Source organism: Corapipo altera, unplaced genomic scaffold (assembly GCF_003945725.1).
Source record: "Corapipo altera isolate COAL_440 unplaced genomic scaffold, ASM394572v1 48, whole genome shotgun sequence".
NCBI classification, from domain to species: Eukaryota; Metazoa; Chordata; class Aves; order Passeriformes; family Pipridae; genus Corapipo; species Corapipo altera.
This window is the reverse complement of record NW_020884931.1, coordinates 3465799-3491739: the sequence shown is the minus strand read 5'-3', so window position 1 is coordinate 3491739 and position 25941 is coordinate 3465799. Positions and strand designations below refer to the sequence as shown.

Below are 25941 nucleotides of genomic sequence, written 5' to 3'. Positions count from 1 at the left end.
TGAACTTGCAGTGAATCAGGGTTGTGTAACAACTGAATGCAAGAGCTTTGCTTCATTTGCTACAGGACCAGAAAGGTCTACAACAAACAAAACAGAGGGAGGGGGAAGAAACAGGACAAGTTCAACTTTAGGCAGCTGAGTCTCAAACCAATCTTCATGCTAAATAAAACCCAAGAGAACTGCATGTTATTTCTGCCTTTTTCATAAACAGACTTTAATTCCTCACCTTCTGGTTTGACTCACTGGAAGTTTCTAGGGTCAGTTTTACAGTACTGCTGAGCACCCTCAGCTGCATGGAAAGCACTACGACTGGAAAATAAGCCCACAGGTGTCTTTACACCAGGCAGTTGACTTGACCTTACTCTCGCTGCACTTCGATTTCCCACACACATGAGATAAATACAGGCGTAGTGAAAACAAATTCTTTCAAAATCAGGGAGCATTCTAGTCCTAGAGCAGCAAGCAGCAGAGATAGATGCTTATATGGAAAAACTGTTTTCAGACAGGAGTTTGAATAGTGCAGCACATAAACCCTGGGGCCACACACTGAAGATGAGGAGAAAACAAAATATTTAAAAGTTGCTCCTTCAGTGAGTGCTCAATGAGGCAGCGGACGTGTGTGTGGGGAGATTGGCATGCAATCATTTAGCTAAAGACCAGATCATCTCATATATACAAGTAAGAAAGCCAAATTAAGATTCCACAAACAGCTTTGTGATGTTTGCTGACTTCTGAGTGTCAAATTTTCCAAACATTGTAATTTTTTTCCCCTCTCTTTTTAATTTTGCTTTCATTGTTGGTTTTATCCAACTAAAATTACCAGTCCTCCAACTAAAATAGTCCTGTAAGATTTAATGACATTGGATACTGAAATGTGATAGAGAAATCTGGCCTCAGCCTTAAAGAATACATTAGACCTTTAAATACTCAGTTTTGCATCAGCTTTTAAATTCAAAGTCCAAACCTGATCTGTGAAGGAAGAATCAAATTTTGCAATGTTAATGATCAAGTCTTAGCGCTTTCCATATATAAAACCAGTGCTTGTTAGTAACTAAAGATAATTCACTATGATTTTTCTGATTCTGTTTCTCAGAAATTATTTTAGACTTCAACTCCATGTGAAAGTTGTAGAGCTGGAAACAAGCTAAGGAAAAAAATTAGAATTTTGTCATTTTGAGATTTTCAGCTTGATTGTTAAAACCTCATCTACAAATTTTGCACATGTAAACTGTTTGCAATAAGAGCATATTTTTATTTTGTCCATTGTAATATGAACTCAGTTGATGCTTCTAATTTTTCTCAATTATCCTTAGTACACCAAGAAAACACTTCTCAGTGCTTCCAAAGCTATTCAAATCTTTGTAATGCACAGCACTGTCTAATACAGAGGTAAAAGACTGTGCCCTGTATACTTCTGGCAGTTTATTTATCACTGATTAAGGACTCCTGTCTTACAAGAAGCTGAGCGGTGGCTTAACTAATCAAATTCAACAGTAGATTAGAAAGAAGGAATAGCACTGAATTTGCAGCTCCAAGCTCAACTCTCTGTCATGACAACCTATTTGACAGGAACTGATCTAAATGCTTTGGGATTTGTATTGCAAACTTGAATAGCCATATGCTTACCACTGAAACGTGCCAAAGGCATCTGTTATTTCACAGTTTTTGAAGTTTGTTTACCAGTGCATATTAATATACATTTAATAATTGCTTTAATACCTTCCTCCCTCACCCTCAATGACTTAGAGCTCCAAGAGAGTTTTAAGAGGTATATACATCTACATTTGAACTTTTTATGTATCCATAGATGATTCTTGAATGAAGCAATAGGAGCAGCATAACTAAACCATTGCATAAAGTCATGATAAGCACTGCCATCTATCAAGCAATCTGCAGTAGAAGGCTAAAGACACCTTCTTTTTGAACTTTTTCCCTCTCCCCAATCCTCCTCAGTTCTTATTCTACACTTATTCACTACAAGTGAGTTTTCTGTCTTCCAGATAACAGGCTGCTGCCTCTCATCTGAATTCATGCTGGAGCTGTTCCCCCAAGGAAGCAGCGTGGTGCATCTAAACCTGCCCTTGGAGCATCTCCATCTCTGCCAGACCGGTCTACACCCAACATACTCTCTTGGTATGGAGCACCTCTTTTCATTATTTCCACAAAGTTTTGGAAATAAGCTAGTCCTTACACAATCTTGGCATTATCTATGCCTTCTTATCACATTGATAAAACACTCGCCCCTTTAATCATTAAAAGAGATAACACAGACAGGAAACCCACCAAAGAATTAAATTAGCTTTTAAAAGGCTAAATTGTCTGATTGTTTCTATACAAGATGATACCTACAAAGACCACGTTTTTACTATGAATAAAGCATACATTAAAATACCTATCCAGGAAAAGACAATTTAAGAAGAAAGGCTCTATTTCAAGTGCGAATTTGCTGCTTTGTTCTATTCAAATGCAAAACAGTGTTGTTGCTTATTACATTGCCACATTCAAGGTTGCTTAATTTACATAAAAATTAACTAGATTCTTCTTTTGCATGCATCAAGTATTCATGGTTAGCTATCTATGTATATTTAATATATTTCCATGTCATCATCCATTGCTAGGTAATTAGTTCCTGGAACTCTTACTGTGTTTCAAACAGTGAAACATAAGAAGATCTTATTTAACATCAAGTTTCCATTCAACAGATGAGTAGCAATTTCCCACTCATCTTCACCTCTTCTGTGTTTTGATTCTTTTTTCTGGTGTTTTACACTTAAGGGGATGTACACTGCAGTTTCACTCAACTGAGCTGAGTGAGCATTCAAACACACACATCTACACTGACTTTCTCTCACCTCCTTTATATTGCCTTTTCTTAAAGTCATAGTACCTATCCCAACATACTGACATACAAGACAGCTATGCAGAGGAAGCCTCACTGAAACAGAATAAACACATAAATATCTATTTGACACACCAGGATGTTAAACATTGCTGTACATAGACATTATACAGTTTTTTGTCACGTGCAAGAACACATGCAACCACCTTTCTAGTACAGTCAGTATGAAATTTTCTACCAACTTCAACAAGTGAGGGATTCTGCAAGGATCTGGTAGCCAAAACAGAACACTTAAAGTTATCTTAACACAATCTTGAACTAAAAGCCACTGAAATTCCTGCAAAGGAATTTCTACCTTATGGCTAGATAAGACAGAACTGCTATATTTAAAAAAAAAACCCCAACAAAACATTAAAGACGTTTGTATTCTCACAGTACACTAAGGCTGAGCAATACTGAGGTATTGCAATAGCTGGGGCAGAGGTTTGATAAAAACAACTTTTCCATTTCCCTTCCTGTTCAGATACTTAGAATTCTAAGTTTGCAGTTCTGAGATCAAGTTCCACTCATATCTGCTACTCTTGGGCTAGACACTTTGGACCAGATTTCACCTATGCTTAACAAGGTGACTACCTGCTCTTTGTTTGCTAATGGAAGCTTAATAGTTTTTCCTTTCTAGACTTGATGTTACAGCCAATTTTTTTCAAGCCCAGTCAAAAATTCATGAAAAAGTTACAGCTGGACACCTCACCCCAAGTCTCTGCCTTCTGCCCAGCATGCCATTTGAGGTTCTGATACAGACCTTCCTGTCCCACATGGAGTTGTACTCACACATCCTCTGGGAGCTTTTCTCAACATGCATCTGCCTTCAAATCTGATCAGTAAGATCATTTAAACACATCACCCACTCACAGCAAATTCCTTTGAGAGTGACCAGCTGGCCAGCTGTCATCTAAAACACAAGTTTGGCAGGGGGACCCTATTATTCATGACTTCATAGAGAACACAGCAACCTAAAGCTTCCCCTACTGTGTAACCTCCACAAGCCTCTGCTGACAAACAGAGGGAAACTACAGAACTCAAACAACCCTACTTGTATCCCTGCTAATTGAATTCCACTCCAAATGTCATCTATGGGGTGCATTATTTATACTGGACAAATAAAGGAACCAAATATATCTCAGAAATATTGAGTTGGAAGTTTTACTATCACAAGTGTCTGTTGTGTGGCAAGAAATTTGGTCCCTCGTACGCTGGATTAAAACATTATTGTACTGGGCAACTGCCAGGCATTAGCAAAACTAGGGCTGCCTTAGGTGGAGGTGTGCAGAGCAGAAGTCTCAGAGAGGCTGCAGAAGGTTCCTTCTGACAAGTACCTAAACTGGAGTGATTTTGTTGAAGAAAGTCACCGAAGCATGATGTTTTTCAAGCTTGAGAGAGGGGCCCATGAAATTTTGGCTTCTTTCAAGAGAAGAATAAGCTGAGCATAACACAGAAATTACTAGCAATTAATTGCATTGTAGTGAGTGCCAGAGCAGGAATGTGGTGATAAGAGCAGAGAGAGTAGAAAGCAGAAATGTCCACTAGATAAAATCAGGAAGGTTTGACATTTCTTAGTTCTCTTGAACTTCAGAGTTTCCTCCCTTTGCTCTCAGATGAAGACAGAAAAAAGGGTAAAGTGGCATAAGAGAGAAGGGACATCAAGAATGAACTGTCTTCTGCAGAACTGGTGATGCCACTTAGGACATTCTTTCAGGCCAATCTGCAGAGGATGGTTCCACAATAACTTAGTGAAGAAGGATTACATGAAAATGTATTAGGAGTGTTTAGAGCAGGGAAGTTTAGGAAGGGATCCTCCACAAAAATCCTGATAGTGTTCTAACCAAGTATGTGGAAAAGACTAAGAATTTTGATGATCTTGAGCTATTGTTTAATAGTATGAACTGTAATTCACCTAAAAGATCTTACTGGCTGATAAAGATGTAGCTGGGCATGAGGCTAAAATCTAAGCACATAATTCAGGATGGGGTACACTGGCGAAGGCAGCAAATTCCAAAGCTGCTGTAGGCTGCCAGATGGTCAGCTCCATTTTAGCAGAATCGCATACTCTGTTATGAAGGCTGGACTAATTTGACCATTCTGTCAAACACAAGTGCCCTGTGGTCTGTGGTGACAACAGCTCCGAAAAGGCACTCTGCTTCCTCATCTACCCATTCATTGTCAGCAACTTGCATCTGATGGCTTCCAATTAATCACATTCAGTGCCAAGGTTCTGCTGATAAACATCTGCTCCTCTGGACTGGATTGCTTCAATCTCATTTTACCTTGGTTGATAAATCAGAACATTTGTGATCTTCATGTAAATTAGCCCACAAATATACAAATATCTTAGTTACTGCTCTTTGGTTTTGACCAAAGTAGACTGTTACAGGAAAACAACAGAAAGAATAATTTATTGCATCTATGTCAGTATTTTGTTTCTCTTGTAACTTTAACTAACTCCTTCGGTTTATTCCAATTTAACCAGGCTCCCTAGTGTATTTATCTGGTTCTGAACATTCTTTTGTGTAATAAACACTGCTGAAAATAACATCTTATGAATTACAATAACAGCCTGAGAAAGACACTTTATCCTTACACTATACTAAAAACAGTTTCTGAGAATAATCATATTTAGATACGCTCCAAAACTCACCAAACATTTTCAGACATGAAATTTGCTTCCCCAAACCTTTTTTCCAGTGAGTAAGAATACCTGGTTCTCAGAGATCATTGTAATGCTAATGAAAACCTTTTTTCATACTGACTTAGTTGAAGGATATCCTGTCCTTCTGCTGCATTATTAATACAGCCAAACCACTGGAAAACTAATTGCAAATGCCAATTCACTTAGTGCTATCATTCGGCTCTACAGAATTTTCCATTTTAGCTACAGTGTGTGCTAAGTAGGAGACAAAATATATTTCACATGCAGGTCTCAATAGTCTTTGTTTATTTTGTGACAAAAGCCTGACCAGAATATTGCTCATGTTCTTATTTGTTTAAAATTGGTTTCTTAGTATGTTTATTTTTTTCAGAGAACAATTTTTGTGAAGTGTCATACTTCTGGGATTAAAACTATGCTGGTGCTCCTTTTCAAGATAACTCTTCAGTTTTTTTCCACATCAAGTATACATAGCAAATTCCAGGGAGGAAAAAAGCAACATGACATTTCTGCTCCATAAAGCAGAAGTACAATCTAGTAACAAGCCAATGAAGAAACTTATCACTCGAAAATTAGAAAAAACTTTTGTGTGTTCTTTTGTTTGTTTCTTTGTTTGGGGGGAGTTTTGTCCTTTCCTTTTTTTTCCATAAGAGAACAAAATCTGAGAGCTAGAAGATTCTTATTATGTAACCATGTGCAAATATCTCATTTGACATACACTGTTTCCTAAAGTGTAGTCTGGATTACTCATAGGTATAAAACACATTATTGTATTTATAAGATGTGGAAGCATACTCTGCTGTCAGACTATACATCTTCAAGCCTCTCGTTTCTTTCATCTACCTCCAGTACTTCCACCTTTTTGTATTTGCCACAACTCTTCTACTAAAATAACAAAAGTATCTTAGGAATCTGTTTCTGGATAGCAATATATTTTGAGAAAATAATGTTGAAATAACAGCTGTTAAAGAGTTACTATAGAATTTTTCAAAATGAAGGCAACATTTCTGGAGATATAACCAGATATTCCCAAATTCCACCTTTCTCCTAAGAAGAAACTCTGTTTATTTCCTCAGGTTCACCCTTCTTGGGATCCTCAAGAGAACATATAAACTTGCTTTATTGTTTCATAGCTTCTCACATAGCAGATCAACCTCAAAACCCTGCCAGTAAAAGCTCTCCATTCTCACTTATTTTACCGTCGTTTGAAATGAAAAAGCATGAAATACATTGTTAGAAGTTTGTCATTCTAAGCAAAGAAAATACCAAACTGGCAAAACACATTAGTTCTCTCGCTCCAAAGTATACACCACAAGAGGGCTGCATTCAATCTCCCTTTTTGAAATTCCCATTTCTCAGTGTTTAGTTATGCAATCTGAATGCCTGACACTTTCCTACTGTTTTACTTTGAAAGGATGCAGTGCCTTATGAGGCCATTTCACTTGTAGATCAAGGCAGAGCATACCAAGAGCAGATCCTTGAATGCTTTCAAAGTGATGTGCAGTTACTCACTTGAGTTCCTCCTCTTGCCCGCTCAAGAGGTGGCAATGGACCTTCAGCAAGAGGCCAGTGAAACTCATTCTGAACAACAGTGCTACCCTGGCTGGGGGATGCCTTAGAATATTTTGCAGACTGAGTGACCTTGGTTTGCTCACAGGCTTGAGTAGTTGAAACCCATGTAACCACAGCTTTGTAACCACAGTTCTTCATTTTGGGTATAAAGCAGCCCTTGTCTGGCCACAGTGCTTTCAGTCAGCTTAGAGGGAGTGGCAAAGTAAAATAATTTTGCTTATAAAAAATCAGCGGGCATATATCCTCACTGCATAAACTCACAAAGGTTAAGTAAGGTTTGTTTTCTGTAACTATATTAATCAGTTTCAGAATATGATCCTCATCCTAGACAATTTGCCAAGACAGAAATCATTAACTAAAACTCCTCTAGACACACATGTTTCTGTATGTAAACAACATACCAGACCTTACAGGAAAAAACCCACCATTTGAATCACAGGTGCATTATATTCTATAAGCATTTTGGCTGTTCAGTTTTAATGAATTCTGTGCTGTCCACTGCTATCCAAACAAGAAGACATGAAAAAGAATATGCTGCTGGTTGATTACAACATGTGCCAGAATACAGAAAAATGCAAGACTGCAAATCAGGATTATTTATACCTTCAAGGAGGAGAATAATCCTCTGAAAATGTTCTATCCTAATGTATGACACTGCTATTATAAATCAGAAATTATGTATGTATTTTAACACTGAGTGCATGCTTACATCTGTGTCTCAGTGTGTAATGTCAACTGAATTTGTTAGCACCACAGGTAGCATAAATCCTGATGAATCTCCATAGCTGCTCATTGTGGTTTGGAATGTATTATTAACAGGTTTATTAAATATTTGCAATGTTGTGAACATGCAGAGTGCACTATTTGAGACAGCTGCAGCTTAACTGCTACCTGCTTCAAAAAGGCTAATATATCAGTGAGATGGGTGTTTCAGATGTACCAAAGTGAATGAAATACCTGCCTCAAAAAGACACGGGCCTCACAGATAGTGTGTGAACAATGGGGAGAAAAGCAGGAGCCACATAGCTGCTGAGCATATGTTTCATTTAATTCTCTGATACGTGCTACGAGAGCAGCAAAGAAAAGGGTTGAAAGAGGAAGCCAGGGAGCTTTCAGATCTTTTGGAAGGAATGCTTTTTGGATAAGTGAAGGCAGAAGTCAACTGGTTAAATCACAATGGTGCTGCTGACAGGATGAACCTGGAGAGCACTTAAGGAAAGAATCCTTTTGAGCGATGATTTTTCAAAAGCATCCAAGCAGATATAAAAGTACACTAATTCTTATAGGATTTTAAATGGGACTTATGTCCCTAAGGTCTGCCCTGTGTGTGTTTGGCTTTTAAACATCAGTACCCATAGCAACTTCCAGGCAACGCAAACGTGCCATTGCTCACAAATTCCAAAGTCTCTGAAGCATTTTGAAAATGTCTCTCTTCTTTTTATTTATTGTGCATGCTATGCTTTTCTCCTAATAGATGTCGTTACCGTCTATGTCATACCAGAAACCATCGGGTCAGGTTGGCTCCTTCCAGAGCAGCGCAGTGTAGGACTGGTGATCAAAAGGTTGCCCAGATCCCTGCTTCTGGTCTTATTTTAAAACCATCAAGAGCACTTACTTTTAGTGTTATACTGCAAGGTCAACAATGACAACAAGCGCAAACAAAATGACAGTTTTGCGTAAGTCTAAATATAGATATGACGCATTTCAGAGATGCTTATTTTAAGATATTATTAGTTTTTAATGGTATGAAATAAGGTTAGGGAGAGACACTACCAACTTGAACGCATATTAAAATAGTTCTCCAGTTCTTAACTGGTAGCCATTCCACAAATAAACAAATCTATGGGAAAATATATTCAAACACCATAACTGTAATATACTTCATTATAACACTTAATTCACATTGTACAGCACTTCAAATAACTGGCATGGCACATAGGCAGTAAAGGGAAACCCTTCCTATATCCTACCAATGTTTAGTGAGAACACAGAGAGCCAAGACCTTATTTCCTGCCCTCCAGAATCCTGCAGTTCAGAAAAAGGTTGACAAAATAAGTCCCAAAGACAGTAATATTTCAGATTATATATATAGTGATGAATGAGGTGTAGAGTTGAATTTATGCTGAAGTTCATGTTTTGATAAAAATCTATTTTAAAAAGCATTTATGCTCTACTACAATTTTTCCCAAGCTCCTCTGCCCTCTTCTGTTTTTCGTTTTTCAGTATCAGTCCCATAGCAACATCGAGGATTCATGAATGTGGCACTGCTCTCAACATCTCCGGAGCAGAGCCTTGCAGATGATTGCTAAACTCAGGGATCTGAGTCAGCTTGGAAAAGTATGATGGTGGGCTAATTTTTTTATATCCTGAAAATAATGGCAGGGGACTGGGAGGAGAGCAAAGGGAAGGAGAGTTGAAGCTGCAACAGCAGAAAGGAATGAAAGAAACAAACTACTTAAGATTTAATGATACATAAGCAGCATGTTTTGCAAGTAGATGAGATTGAAAGTTTTATTACTATCTTACAGATTTGGGGGCTATATCTGAACAGCTTGAGGATTCCAACATTTCCAGTAAGTGAAATGATACTCCATGGACCTTCTCCCCTGCCAGCAATTACTCATATAGAAAAATGATATCAGGAATACACAAAACACATTTGCAGCAACCTTGATGCAGCTGGAAATGAAAACAGCTAGCATCTGCAAAAAGTGGAAGAGTGGGAAATCTAACAAATATGACTGAGAATCTCCTCTACAATGGGACTCTTGATTTGGGATTAGTCTATTCAGCCTGTAGATGCTGCTATTTTTCTAATAAAACACATCAGGAAACATCATCTCCTAACGGAAACTAATGCAGTTAAAAAAAAAAAAAAGAGTGTGGAAAAAGTATGTTTAGGTTCCTCTCTCCTCAAGACTGCTTGAAGCAATTATCTGCCTTACTAATAAACAGAGCTGAGAAATGGGTATGCTGTGTAAAGCATCTGGAAATAGCATGTGAAAAAAATAGATGTCAGTACTATTCCTTTGTTTATAGGAGTTAATTTCAACTTCAGCAATAATTAAATATGCTACCAATCCAACCAACATCACCTGCAAATTCTTGGATCACTGAATGACCAGAATGAGCAGTAATTAATAAACTTGTACTTTACCTGAGGCTCACCTATTGTCTGTCATGAAGCCATAAGTCTTTAAAAACAACCATAACTCTCAGTACTCTGACACAAAAACCCAAATCCCCTTGACAGTTCACACAGTATTCAGTATACTTTATCAGTATCAAGCCCATCACAAGGATGTAGGGAAGAAGCCCACAAAATGGGCTGTTTGATGCTTTGTGCAGGCTCAGGGGAGCACCAAGGGTATTGCAAGACTCTGTGCTAAGCTTACTGTGCTGCTGCAAGTTAAACTGTAGCAAAACATTCAAACCAGATAAATATTCCAATCAGATGAACGACCTTTCAGAACACATACCCAGAGAGATGCTGACCCAGTCTAGCCCAGCAGACACACCTTGTTACACACACTCTTAGTCCACCACCCAGGTAAAGTACATTAAGTACCAGAAAAACCTTTCTTAAAAATATTTTCAAAAGGAGATAAACCATTAGATTAAAAACAAAAAGCAGGAACAATTTCTTAATTCTGAAGAAAAGGATTCTAGTTTTTCCTGAGCAATCATTTTCCCTGAACTCCTCTGTGGCCAAGCTTCACTTTTACATATGCAATCTGATGAGCTAACATCGTTCCAGGCCTCCAGTTGAAGCAATTAAAAAAGTCCACACTCGCCAAACATTACCACATCGTTACCACAGATACTGTGTATTCTGAGTTAAGGGAAAACAGTGGAAACCTCTAATACCACTGTGGGGTAACTGCTGGCAAATAATAAGTTTTTAGCGTAGTTACCACTGTGACTATTAATTTCCTGTGAGGAACTAAACGGAAAATTATCCACTGCATGGTATATCTGCTTGTCACAAGCCATGACTGACACGTAAGAGACTGTATGGGGGTTATTTCAGTAGGTTGATCTTGATAGGCTCAAGATCATAAAACCTGAAATATTTCTGATGAGTACCACAGATGTGTGGTGACACAAACAACAACATGTCAACCTGCAAACACTAAAGGGGGTAGCGATTCTAACACCATAAACCCTCTAGTGAAAGGCTGTGCTCCCTTCTCAAAAGCAGTGGAGGATGGAGAGAGGAAAGGATGGGGGCTGAGAGAAAAGAGTAATTAAGGAAAAGCAAATCCTTCCCAGGAGGACTAAACAATGGACTGTTTGCCACAGAGGTGGGGCAAGCCGTGCAGACTGCTGCTCTAGTAAGTCATGAGAGAAACAGAAACTTCAATGTGTTCCAAAGGCCAAAATATATCTAACAGAAAGCTGGTGTTCATTCTGAGAAGTACATCGCAGCCAACACGTGCAGATGTTAGCAAGATATGGTAATCATCAACGGTTAACATGAGTCTGGAAAAAGTCGAGCTGCCCTTTCCCATGTTCCAGCATACAGAGACAACTGTCAGCATTCTCAATAAAGCACAACAGCCTGCACCTGATTTTCTGCATTGCTGAATTTCACAGACATGCCCAGTGATAAAAGTGTGCTTTTGAACAAGGTCTCTGCTTTTTTTTTTTTTAAATAACTAACGTTAGGAATTTTTTACTGACACACAAAAGGCATAAAAAGCATGCAAGCTTCAATTTACATACTGATATTTCTATATCAAAGGCTATACTATTTAATGTAGAGGATCCAATTCTCATAAAAGCACAAGTTCAATTACAACAGCCCGTGAAGCTCTAATACTGCATTTTAAGCTAAAAACTTGCTCAAAGCTCTTTCACAACAGCTCAGTAATTTCAGAGTATCAGTCTACTTAGTAACATGACTCTGGGAGGAACACAAGCACAGAGGGGGGAAAAAAAAAATCAGGAAGAAAGAATTTCCTTGCATTAAGAAATGATGGTTTAGAGTTGCTGCTTAATCTCTGCAGATTTGATGGACATAAGGGTGAAATTAATTGATTGAGGACCTAGAGTTAAGGCTCATGTGGACACTTAAATTTTCCTATTTTGAAAACAGGCTGGTTTTGGTTTACACAAGCACTGAGCAACCAGCGCAAACAGGCGAGAGCTGCTCTGAGAAATGGCAGTGCTGGTCAGTGTGCAAGGTTTGGCCTTGCCAAAACCCACAGAAATTTTGGCAGTGGCCCAACATATCATTTTAGGAGTCAGGAATCTGTTCAGTCACAATGTGGGAGGCTAAATTTTGTTAAAACAGCAGATCTAACCCTTTCTGTCATTTGATGTGGAGCCTTTCTACGTCCTGTACCTCTGTTACACGGAAGACAAATTATGCACAAACCTGAAAACTGCTGAAGTCGTGTACACAGTTCTGCTGGAGCACATAAAACCTCTGTAACTCAGCAGACTTCTCTGATCAAGACCCTCATGCCTCAATAATATTTATGTGGAAAGGAAAGAAAATTTGTATAACAAAATAAAAAGCAGTATATTTAATATGTACATCTGTTCATTCATACACCCCAACCACCATAGCCTGAGCATTTCAGTCAAAGAACAGACCTGATTTTTACACTTGCATCAATTTTGCCTTTAAAAAGCTCAAATATAACACACTTAGAAATTGGTATTGCTTTGATTTATGTTTGAAAGAACAAAAGTCATCTGCCTTTTAAGCTGTAGGTGCTTCAGACATAACTGTGCACAGAGTAGAAGCAGAAGACAAGTACACCAGAAGACAATTCCCTGGCAGTATCATGGTAACATTCCTCATTTCATCCACTTATAAAAGCATCCTGCTCTCTCTCTTTCAAAGTCAGAGTAAGAAAAAAGCTCTGGGAGCTAATACAGTCTGGCTCCTTCAAGCCGAAGGATCTCATTAATAAATTACTAAACTGAGAGTCTCGACTTTAAACATCGTTTACACAAATGCATCAAATTTGAGTCCCTTTGCTCATGAGACAGTTGCAGGGCTCAAGACAGAATCATCTGCTAAAGATGGTCCATAAGCTACTTAGGGATTTATACGGGAGCTTGCTACATTCTCAGTGCACAGCGAGGACACCCAGATGCCGCTCACAAAGACCCACTGCCTAACTCCCCGGGCTGCCTCACACCCCAGCAAAGTGAGCTGACCCTACCTGTCAGCTTTCGAGAACTGCTCAACATCATCTCCTATTGACTGTCTTATATATTAATCTGCAAACCACAAACTGTTTCCCTAGATTATTAGCTCAGAAGTGCCATATAAGCAAACTGTACCATAACCCAAAGAAATGGCATTAAGAGTTAAGTAGGATAATACGCATAAGTGGATACTCCACGTATAAAAACATACAGAATCTGTATAATAGTCATTAAGCATCACAGGATTAAAACATTTACATAGTTTTATACACAGATATCCTGGATTGAACAACTAAATACAACTTTTCTGCCCTAGCAATGAAACAGGTTGGAATACCTGCATTTAATTACTGAAACGCTGTACAAGTGCAAAACTCAGGTATTAACATTAGAAAATACAGCCTAGTTTCTGATTTGTGTGTCTAAACATTACTTTTAAGGCAAAACTATCAATTTTGAACCAGTCATGAAAAAAGGATGAGAATCATGGTGTCGTTCCATTGGTAAGGATGTGCATTGAAGTTAAATTCGTATCTTTGTTTATTTTAGGATGCTGCAGTTGGCAGCTGTTATCTGCAATATTTTTTTCAGTTAACTAATTATGAACCAGAAATAAATTCAAAGCTGAAATACTATAATAAGGCAAATAATTCTGACTGATCATCATACTGTAAACGTAGTAAAATATAAACCCCATAATGGGAACATCCAATCCCATGCATACAGATATTTAAGACTGTTGACGACTGTAGAGGAAGTGTCAAAAAGAGGTCAATTTAAATTTAATGTTGGCAGAAATGATTGTCTGCAAAAGCATGAATAATCTCCTAATGATGCTTTAAAGCTTTAGCTCTGTCTTAACACTTACTGTTTATTTAGTCCTGAGAAAATACTTAAAAGCCATGAAGCAATTTTAAGAAAACTTTCATAAACAGCTATTTTCTCTTGACAGACTATTTGGCTACAATTACAGATATTATGCCAAGATAATATATGTAATTCAATGAATCCAGACAATATTGAATCAAATCAACCAGTATTATTTTCCTTCCCTTTGAAACTGAACATTCAAGCCATCTGAACTTTCAATGTCATTTGGCACTTCAGAAAAAACTTTATAAAATACAACCAGGCCTGAAAACCTATACTTCATTTCTGAGTAACCTCCTGACCTTTTATAGAAGGATCTCACAAACTGGATTTTCAAGAGCCTTCTGTAAACCACAAATGTTTTCAATTAACATTGTTAAAGTCTTATTTAAATTCCTTTTCAAAGTCACACATTTTGTAAAAGGAGATGAGTTACCTTAACCCAAGTTCTGCCAAAAATTACTCCATGCATAACATCTATTCAAAATTTTAGGCTTAAAAGAAAGGATTAAACATGAGTTTAGGAGATGGTTAAAGAGAGGTATATGATGATGAGTTAAAAAAAGTGACCAATCCTCATTTTGGTGCCTAGAGTTCTTTTTCTGTTGCTCATTAACATGTTCTGACTCTGTCTTTCAAAAAATGCTTGCCTTTGTTCCCCAAAGAAATACAGCATTTATCAGGATTCCAACCAGTTTAGGCAAGACAACTGATATACTTGATCAAGTGAAGAGAATTAGAAAGAAGCAAATCACCTATTTTATTTCTCTTAGCTTTCCATCAATAGTCAAGCAACAACTGCAGTCCTTATTCTCCTGAGTATATTATTAATTATACACCTAAAGTATGTTCATATTCTGTGTTTGCTCTTGGGGGATTCCATGGTTTCTATGGATGAGAAAACAGTAATATGATCATTTACAGGTAAAATAACATTTTCACTGTTTTGGCACCTGAGCATAATGAAAAGGAAAAAGGTTCAGCTCAGGGGGGGAAGAGTTACCACTCATGAAGAGCCAGAATGGGGAAAGAAAGGTACGACTCAAAAGCCAAGGAGATGTATGGCCTAAACAATTTTTATTGCAGGTTAAATAGATCTTTTTTTTTCAGCTCACATAATCTCAGCAGTGAGTTAGAAACCACCACTGCAGCATTTATAGGCAAAAGAGATCAAATAGTTGGAAGAATGACCATATAAGAGCGAGAAGGCAGCCGGAGGAATTTGAGTGTTGGTCATCAATAACAAAAATCCATTCATACGGTTCAGAGATTTTTGCCACCTATGGAAAGCAAAGGTAACTGCTCAGATAATATTGTCAGGATGCAGACAGTGCTTCCTCTAGGAAGAAACTCCTTTGCAGAGATACTGGCAACATTTTACTGAAGGTTATTTTTGCCTGATTCTTCATTTCCTATTCAGAAGGGTCGCTAATTGTTATTTTTATATAGTAACAGGTAATTCTTTCATGCTACAGCTTGTGATGCATATTAATCAGGGTTCTTGCCAAATTAGGTTAGTTTCTTCAACATTTGAAAAGCAGTTAAACTTCTAATGACATTTTCCCCCTCTTTTCATCAATTTATTCTTGGAGCAAAATAATGTACTCGGGTCTGAAGAAAAGACACTTGAGCCTCAGGAATGGAAAACAGCCACAGGCCAAAATGTATTCACTAGAGAGCTCTAGGGCAATAGGGTTGTCATCTATGCACAAAAATACTTTAGAAGACGTAAACATGATGTTAAAATCTCTACCACTCCCTCCCGCATGTTAAAGTCACACACACTGCTTTGTGCTTGCAGTTATGAGCAGTATAAAAGGAAATAAGTCTATTTTTATGATTATTACTATGATTGTAGCATTAAGACAGTTCAGAAACAGGGACTCAGGTTTACACTGTATCCTTGACAACCCTGGTTTTCTTTATCACTGCTAGTATCAGAAATCAGAATTGTAAAAAAGGCATTCTAATAGTTTAAATAATAACTCAAACCAGAGCTGCACAATAACACTAGGTACCAACTGGGCCATCAGCATCTGAATGTCAACCTGAACATCTATATTGTACAGATGAAAAGATAAAGACATTTATTTTAAAGTCCAGCAACTAAAGGTAGGTTGTACACAAAAATAAAACTTTTCAACACAAATGGTCCACATTTGGCACATTTGCAAACAACTGAAAACCAGTGATAAAATTAGTAAGTGATAACCAAGTACTTTAAAATACTACTTGAATTACCTTTTCACACATAATAGCATACAGTTGTAATACATATAGTTTACAATGCTTATCAAGGTACAAAATACCTAGTAAATTCAATGCTAAAGGGATATTAATATTTCACACAATATTTGCCTGCCTTAAATAAAAAGAGGATTTAAAACCACTTGAAAGGCTGGACAAAAAAATTATCTGGGAATGTTTTTGGTTTTTCTCCAGCTTTCTACTGCATAAAATCAGTTAATCAGCCTCAACTATTTTCCTTTTTATAATCCAACAGCCTAATTTGCAAAGATCTTTCATAGAGCAATGGAAGAGAAAAGCATTTTTATAAAATTAGAAAATTACTGTATGACCACAAAGCTTGTTTCTGCAGCAAATGCAGAATCTTTTTTTTTTAAGTTGTTAATATTTCGAGTGGAAAACATTTCTTTAACTGAAAAATCTATTCCAGGCTTGAAATATTTTTATGCAGTAGGCTAACTTATTGATGTGAAAATTTAAGTAAAACACGCTTTTGAAATTGTGTATGTGGCAAATTTTTTTACTACAGCAAATTGAGTAATAAACATTCAAGACAGATGAAAATCTAAGATGTCTGGCTCTGAATGTCCAATACAAATAGAGTCAAATAGATATGTGGTACAGCTGGGATTGTCCACCTTGACAAAATATCAAAGAGTTTACAGCAATTTTAGGATATCTGTTTAGTAGGAAGCAGGTAAAATGCAAGCCAGGTCTGCTTCTAAAATCCAAGCAAGGATTCCAGCAAGCAAAAAAACCTACCAGCAGGCCCTTATTCTTTTTAATAATCTCAAACTTCTTCCCTTGGCAGTCAAAATAACCAGCATGTGTTAAAGATCTAGAATCGCTTTCCCCTGAAGAACTAGCCTATAAAAAAGTCACTTCATATCTACTGTACATGTTTATTTTCCTCAACCATATATCCTGCAAATATTCACTCATCTGTACTTGAACCACTGCCACATCAGTACCATTTAAAGGTTACATCCTTATGTCCTCAAACCTCATCAAAATGCTCATTCCCAAAACCCACAGACATCTCAATCTAATGAGCAATCACATCTTTATATTCAGTTCTCCCAATAACAGGGACTCAACCTCAACCCCCACATTAAGAGAGGATGGAAGACCTCTTCTAGGTAAAAAGCAAGTATCACATGCTCTCTTACCCACCACCCTGCCAAGCAGCACAACTTCTATTTTAGAGAACTTCTCCAAGTCACCATTGCCCAAAAAAGCTGACAGCACTGGGCAGCCAACTTGCTGCATATACATGCTGCTTGTCCTTTTCACATAATAACTTGTATTTTCAGCTCTAGGACTTAAAATCAGAAGCTTTTTCAGAGAGGGCAGTGACATAATTGCCTGTGTGTTCAGCATCAACCACCCACTTGGGGTTGAGGACAATACAGGCAATAAGGCTAAACCTCCTTAGGATCTTTTCCAGTAGTTTTCTGAGGTAATACCACTAAACAAGCTACAATATTAAGAAAAAAAAAGAAAGGTCGTTTTCTTTCACTGCATACTCTTGATGATATTAGTGTCTGTTATCAACTCTCTCAAATCTCTCCATGTTACAATCATTTAAAGTAGGGTTGCAAACAAGGGCTTTCTTTGTAATCACTTTTCCTGGAATTACTTCAATCAGTTTTGTGAACATCAGCTTCAACAGCTCGGGTGAGATTTGTTTTCTTAAACAAAGAAAAGAAGAGAGCAGGGTTACCTTCCCTTAGACGCTCAACCACGAAAGTGAACCCAGTTGTTCGCGGGTGTAAGACATACTCGTATTTTTGAAATCCGTTCTTTTCAGCAAATTCATTACTGCGGGCTTTGGTATTGGCTGAGGAGAGAATAAAAAGCACCATTTTCTGTTAGTGTGCATGTAGATCACGAAATAAATTTAATGATCATACGACAGGAATGGTTCAACAGCAGTTCACACAGTACAAAAGTACAACAGCTTTTCGGGTGGGAGGCAGACAGCAAGTGTGCTTTCAGTTGGTCATACCATGGTATGAGGAAGAGCCAAGGCAAGAAAAGCCTTTTTACCCGTTCATTTATCTTTGAAAATAATCAGCAAATCTCATATCTATCAAATGCAACCTGAAATCTACAATTTAAAGTCTGTTAATAGTTCTCTGTACACTTCAATACCCATTTTACAGTAAAATGTGTCAACTGGCTCAACTGCATTTCAGGGGTTTTTTAACTCAAAAGGCACAATGTATAGTAATGTAGGTTTAATACTATGTACAGAAATACCTTGAGATCAGTGTTTAACCACATTAAACTTATTTCAGAAAGAAAACATTAAATGGAGAAAAGCAGTTAATCTAATACATTAAAACTGTATTTTACATCTTCATTCTGAATTCGCCACGTTTTATTCATCAACCTGCTCTGCACGTACATACCCTGTGTTTTAATTTTTTGATCAAGTGACTCAGTGTCACAGCACGTGCCTGCTACTGTAGGTAGAGTACACACAAGGCATTTGAAAAGCAGGCTGGCTAAACCCTGTAACAACTGTGTTTCAAACCTCTGGTAAGAAGGAACCTCTTGTGAGAAAGCCAGACAAGGGCTTTCCAGAGCTGGTTGCTAACAGAGCCCACTAAACAAGGAAGATGGGGACACCAAAGCAAAAACTTCTGAAGACAGACAGAGAGGAAGCAATTTTTTTCCCATGATGTGCAGAAGGCTCTTCCAACCAGCTTCAGTCAGGAGCTAAATGGACTTTGCTGGTTACATTTAGTCCTTTACTGTGGGTACTGCTGTGCCTCCCCTGGAGCCAATGGGCAATGGACTCATGCAGTGTTCCCTTGGCAACATGGTAAAAACCAATTTGATCAACTGGCTTATTTAATAACTCATTTACAAAGTTTTGCAGGTGTTTTAAAAGACAAAATCCCACCAACAGATCCATGAACAAAATAACTGTTTAAGCAATATATCATGTTTTTCAAGCAGAAAAAGGTCTTTTTCAAGCGTTCATAGTTAACAGAGATGACAGATAAAGTAATGAAAAACACATTGCTGTTTAATAATCTAACAGAAGTCATAGAGATAAATCTTTCCCTTACAATCCTCATAATTTTTTCCTGTAAAGGCACAGCAGCATAACTGAACAAATCAACAGTAGTGAGAAATTTCTATTTTGCTGTAATGCAACATTCCTGCATCCTTTTTTTCCCTAAATTACACGAGCTCTATTCATAAGAAATGCGGGTGCTCCCCCAAAAGATTATCTACCAACTAATAAATGCTATATTAGCGTACTGAGTATTTTTTTCCTGTGACCTACTGTTTCCAAGCATTATGGTGCTGCTTTTCATATATATAACCCTCAAGATTGAGTGCACAGATTTCCTGACCATGTGATTTCGAGGAAAGCTGTTGCACAGTAGCCAAGCAAGTGATTCAGCAAAGAGAATCCAAATATTTAATTCTTGCCAAATTGCCAAAACGTACAAATACTTGAAAAATATTACAACTTCAAAAAGCATTGCTAAAATTACAGAATGTGTGAAACACTAAAATTATACTTGGCTATGTAACTTATCTTCCCTTGGACATATACATCATGTCTTTCACCACAGGGTCAGACGATCTATTTTTGTCTCCTTGACTACTACTCCAATCAATACCGCAAATGGACCATTCTGAATCAGTGAAGGGGACTTGCCTTCTGCACTCCCATTGCAATGGCAAAACTTGCAAAGTGAGCAATGGGAAAGACTTGGAATGGCAAAAGAGGCAACAGTAATCTGTAATTATTAAATGCTCCCCCAAAAAGCCAGGTTTTATCTCTTAGGAATACTTGTATTAGCTCAACAACTAAAACTCTTTATTTTTTAAGAAATTACACTGATGACCAAGAGTGTTGCTATAAAAAAAATATTCAAATCAAGAGTTCTTTTCCAGATTCTTTAGTGATTCAAGTAAAATTTTTTAAATTAATTTATCACAAAGTTCTTAAGCTAATGTATTGTTGTTTCCAAAGGACAGAAGTATAATATTCTTCATTTTCTGCATATCCAAATTGGAGTTTCACTGTGAAAAACTTACAGTCTGCAAATCAAGTCAATCAGAGCTTTGAGACACAAGTGCCATATAAATCTACATAAAGTCAAGCAGTTCTTAAGCATCTCAAACTGCACACAGTTAATGAGCACTCAGAAAAACTATCTCCTTATGTCTGCTCATTAGCACTTTGCTTCAGAGGGAGCATGAAAATGAATTCCTTGGTGTTTGTAAAACACTCCTACTTGAACCACAGGAAAGCCAAAAAGTGAATGGGCACACTCATTCTCTGAGTAAGACCTAATTGATACTGCTAAAAAAGATTTGGGACCTCCAGTGCCCATTGCCTTGAAACAATCATCTTCAAACCTCCTCTTACTGCACCTCCCTGTACTTGGAAAGAACTCACTGTAAACATCTGCAAAACATCTTCCAAATTTCCCTTTACTACACTGCCATTCTAAAAACGTGTGAACAGCTGGACATCAGCACACTGGCCAACACTATTCAGCTATTTCCTGACATTTGTATCCCTGTCTTGCCTCTGGACTGTAAGTTTTATATAACAGAGACTGCTCTCTTCCCTTTTTGCATTACTCTAGTGTAATGGGATTTTAGAACTAGAGTAACGCTCCCAGCTAACACAATGATCAGTGTCATCTGGAAAAATCATCTCCCTCTTCCCTTCCTAACAACTATCAAGCCACAGGTCTTTGTGCATTAAACATGATTATTTATTACAGCAAGTCAGGAAGGCAAATGGGTTTTGATGCCATACTGAAAGCAAGGGTAAGATATGCCTTCACTCTACAAAAAACCTAAGAATAATGCCCTTCCTCCCTCTCCCGTTAGTCTCAGCACTTGAAAAAACCCAGTTTCTTACTCTACTATTACTTATGAACAAATGCTCTGACTGCCATCATGTCAGTCGATGTGAGCACCTTTGTGCCCACTGCTGTTTGGGATCCTTGTGAGAGACACCAGTGCCCAAAGCCCTGGGGGGAAATTGAGAGCAAGTCAGCTGCTCAGAAATGGATTCAACAAAAGGCACAGAACATGCGACACTCCTCATTACACGAAACCCAGAAGTTAGAAAACTGATCCAGGAAATTAGAAACCCATTTTTACATCCTCTGCAACTTGAGGGAATTCGCACAACAAACACCTCTTTAAAATCCCTTAACCAATGGACCAGGCTACACTGTCAGCGCTGCCAAACTCAGCGCAGATCCCTCATTGTTCTGTTGGCCAGATTATAACATTCACAGATGAAAGAATAAAAAAAAGTTATATATGCCTAAAAATTTCCTTAAAAAGAGGAAACGTGTTCTCTTCTTTTCTCCCAACCTACTAAACCAAATAGCATCAAGAAGCTCTTGAGATAGGGCTTGGAAATGAACTTGGTTTGGGTCTCCTCAACCCCAAAAGGTCACTCACATCGTCTGGCTACAGGTAATGCCCCCTATTGCTTACTCTCTCTGAAAAATATGCGTAAGTGTTGCTTTCTAGAAACAGGTTACTTTCTTTCTTTCACTGTATTGAAATCAAAACAAACGTACTCCCAGAATTTTTGCTCCTCATTTCTGTTAGGAGCATTTTGCATTTTAACTCCTTGGTTCTATTTGCTTATAAAAAAACAAATAAGGAGAATAAGTTATTTTTATGGAAAGCAGTCAGTTTATCAATAGAGGGTGATGTGGGGCACTTACAGAACTGCTTCATGGTCTGTCCACTCAGGTCTTGCACTGACTTGCCTCTCCTCCCCCATCTCCTTCAGCTAATACCTGCAGCCCCTCAGAGCATACATTCATTAGGGTGGTGGTGACAAGTACAAGTAGTCCAATTTATTTGAATATTTAAACATTTCTGCAGAGTGACTGTCAAACAACACGAAAGTACAAAATTTTAAGGATTCTGGCCAAAACGTGTTACTTTTTTTTTGCTCCTTTGTTGCCTTTGGTAATTAATTTGATTACATTTTTTTTTCTCATTTATCTCCAAATCATGTGGGCAAATCCCATTTATCACATTTTAAAATTACTGAAAAAGCTCAGAAAGCCAGCACTTTCTTGAAGCACCACACTTCAGAATTTCATTTAAAGTAACTGGAGGAAGAGCTGATGCTAACACATTTTCTTGATTTTTGAGTTACAGATTTTAAGAAGTTAAATTGCCTTTTGCCCCTGAAAACTAGTGGGAAAAGTGAACAAATTTAATTTTTTTAAAGTCAAATTACATTTTTAGTTTGTGAGCTAATTTTGAATTAAAACTAAGATCTCTAGGATTTTACTTTGATGAAAGCCATAATGCAGTAACAGCTGCATTCATCTGAGTCTGAAGCGTATTTGGATCTAAAACTCCAAGATCTATACCCAGTGAAAAGCTAAGTGTTTGCTCCCTATGAAATATGTATGCAGTATTAGCTCCTCTCAAACAAACAAGCTCACATACTTTTACAGTGTCAACACCATTCGGGCTGATGTATTTTACTGGGTGTTACCCAAAAGAATTGTAAACTTCCCTTATCATCCTACTGGAAAGCTGATTTGGACAACTTTAATTCAAGTACTTCTGAACAACTCTCAACTGCTACTTTTTTCTTTTCTTTTGTGCTAGTACTAGTGCACTGAAATTTGACTACTGCCTTTTCCTTTAATCCACTTGGGATAAAAGAAAAATGATAAAATGATGCATGTACATGATAAAAGCATGCTTGTACTTCTATGACTTCAAGTACCCTCAAATTATATTAGTGCCAGAGAGTGAAAGAATAAACGAGCACTACCAAAGTCTATCTTAATAAATAAATAAATAAAACTCTTATTTATCTATCAGAGGTTTGCATAGAAGTGAGAAAAACTACACTGGCTCACAATTTTAAGAAAAAAATTAAGTAATTGTCCTTACTTGGGTTATTTGGAAACTATTACATGTTAAATCAACCCCTACCAGTGCTTTTGAACAGTATTCTTTGTACTACAAATTTACTAGAAAAGTTAAAAATCCAACTGCAGTTATTGTTACCTTCTGTCATCCACAAGACAACATTCCTGCCAAAACTTGAGCTCTAGCTAGCTTTCCTACATGCTTTTCAGCTGTTCCTCAAGGAAAAAAGGTCTGTGCAATCACACTCTGTCCACCTGTTTGCTCCCCTTAACTTTTGAAGCTATTGCCACCTGCAAACAAAGTTTGTCAGGGACAAGAGATTCAAAGATGATTAAGCCCAGCAGAAGTTTTAGAAAAAAAACAGTGGCTGAGTGAAGGGGAAGCTTCTGAGGGTAGAGATCCTAATAATGGGAAAAGCCAAGGAAGGCTCCATGGGTATTCAATCTGTCAGGGCTTTCAGCACAGCATGCAGCAGCCCATCGGGTAACACGAGCAGAGCACGTGATGCCTCTTGCCAAGACAGTGGAAAGAGCTTTGTGGAGGAAATGTCACACAGAAGGAAACACGAGGAAAAAGGAGAAGCTGAAGTGAAAAAGAGACCATGAACAGGGATGCAGACAAAAATCCATAGGAAATGAGGTTTTACCAGACACAAAGCAATAGAGCGACTTTTTTTTTTTCTGTCATTGCTTTCTGAAGAATTACTACAAATAGTCTTATAAGGAACACCAAAAAAAACAAGAGTAGGCAAGATGGTGGGTCGTATTCCAGCTTTCCAGAAGCAGGAGACTTATGGTTGCTTTGTTTTCTTTAGGGCTTCAGAAAGTCTGGCTATATGTTTATCTGCTGAGGGCTTCTTCTGAAGCAATTACAATAAAATACCTTTGATGCACTTAGCTTTAACCTTCAAGTACTCCAGAGTGAAAAGATGGCCAACCTATCAGAAATAAGTATATAATTATACAATTATTACCTCAGACTCTATTCACCCAGTCTGCAAATACAATGTTCAGGGTTCGTGACTTTACCATTTCTAAAATTTATTCATGTAGCATCTTCCACCGCAAAGTACTTCACCAACATGAAGTCAGCCTTTGGCCCATGCATAAATAAAGTCATACTTTACATTTCTTTGAAATCTTTCATTCTTGAATACCTGAAAATATTATCCAATTTCTTATAAAGAGGAGTAAATCTATCCTTGCCATGCGGCCACAGAGAGGATAAAAAAATGACAGCAGCACAGAGCTGCACAGCAATTCTGCTCTTCAGTGAAGTGCATGTAGAATGTTATTTTTCATTTTAAGCACCAGAAAAATTCTGTTTTCAGAAGTAATTAGCAGTTTTGGAATTTGGTCAGAAAACAGAAGTCATTGCCTCTATTTCTGCAAAATGTTCCCTAGAATTTTGAGCAACTGTTCAGAACAAAACCACATTTCTTATTCTAACAGATGGAACATGAGGTTGCAATAGGTCCTAATAGGTCAATAACATAAGTTTTCTGCAAATCACTTCTTCAAAATGTTACATAAAATAGATTATTATGTTCTAGCATTCTCATATGGCATAACTTTATTGCTTGGTCAGGATTAGCTCGTCAAGGGATTTTTTCCCCGTCTCTTATAATATTTTTAAATATATGAGGTAACGTTTCCTGTGAAGACAATTAGATAGGGAGATCTATTTATTTCCACAGAAAAAATCCCAGGGTTTTGCCTGTCTCTAGACATCTTTTTATGCACAAATATAATATCAAGGTGGCGTTCAGTACTTGATGGCAAGTTACGACTGCTAAATGCAGGACAGTTTAATGTGTCAGAAGCCAGCACAGCAGTGCCCTGTTGTCTCCTCTATCCATCACTCCATCCTTCCCCCTGCACTGCTTCCTCCCTGGGCTGCCCAGCCACCCATCAGCACAAGTGGTTGTGTCAGTCCTCCAATAAATCTTCTTTTTTAAAGCTGCAGTACAAAACTTTCTCAGTACTTTAAAAATCTGTTGTCTCTGGGGAATATTGGGAGACATTAGAAGGAATTCCAGCTGGATTGGAATAAACAATCCCATTCTATCAGTCATCTTGAGGTGGAAGCACCTATTCAGAAAGAGAGTGTGAGTGCTCTAAGGAGGAGTCTTCTGATTCCATGAATAAGATTGCACCTTGTAATTTAGAGCTAGGAGGAGACAGTTCTTCATTAATTCAATGAAAAAAAGTTAGATAATTTTATAGCATCATAGAAAGGTCTGAGTTGAAAAGGACCTTAAAGATCACCCAGTTCCAACTTCCTTGCCATGGGAAAGGACACTTTCCACTAGATCATGTGGCTCAAAGCCCAATTCAGCCTGGTCTTGAATCCTTCCAGGCATGGGACATGCACAGCTTCTCTGGAAAACCTGTTCCAGTGCCTCACCACTCTTCCTAGTGAAGAAAATTCCATCCTTCTTTCTAACTTTAGATACAAAATAACCCAATCAACAAAAGTGATCACGTGAAGCAGTCCAAGAATGTTCAATGAATTTACCCTCTTTCAGAAAGGCTGATCAAGTGATGACAATTCTCTACAGTGTGATAGTACCTGGATACTATAACATATCAATTTTAAGGATATTTGGAATGCAGAAGAAAAAATAGCAGAATACGTT

General features: G+C 37.7%; 1 protein-coding gene across 5 annotated transcripts in view; it reads right to left on the bottom strand.

Annotated features, from left to right (window-relative positions):
- Positions 1-25941, bottom strand: part of LCLAT1 (lysocardiolipin acyltransferase 1) — a 115397-nt gene that overhangs the window by 34516 nt on the left and 54940 nt on the right. For all 5 annotated transcript variants that reach the window (XM_027659317.1, XM_027659318.1, XM_027659320.1 and 2 more), the window contains one exon: positions 18121-18237. In XM_027659317.1, coding sequence (XP_027515118.1) covers positions 18121-18237 — 117 coding nt within the window. The remainder of the gene's footprint in view (positions 1-18120; positions 18238-25941) is intronic.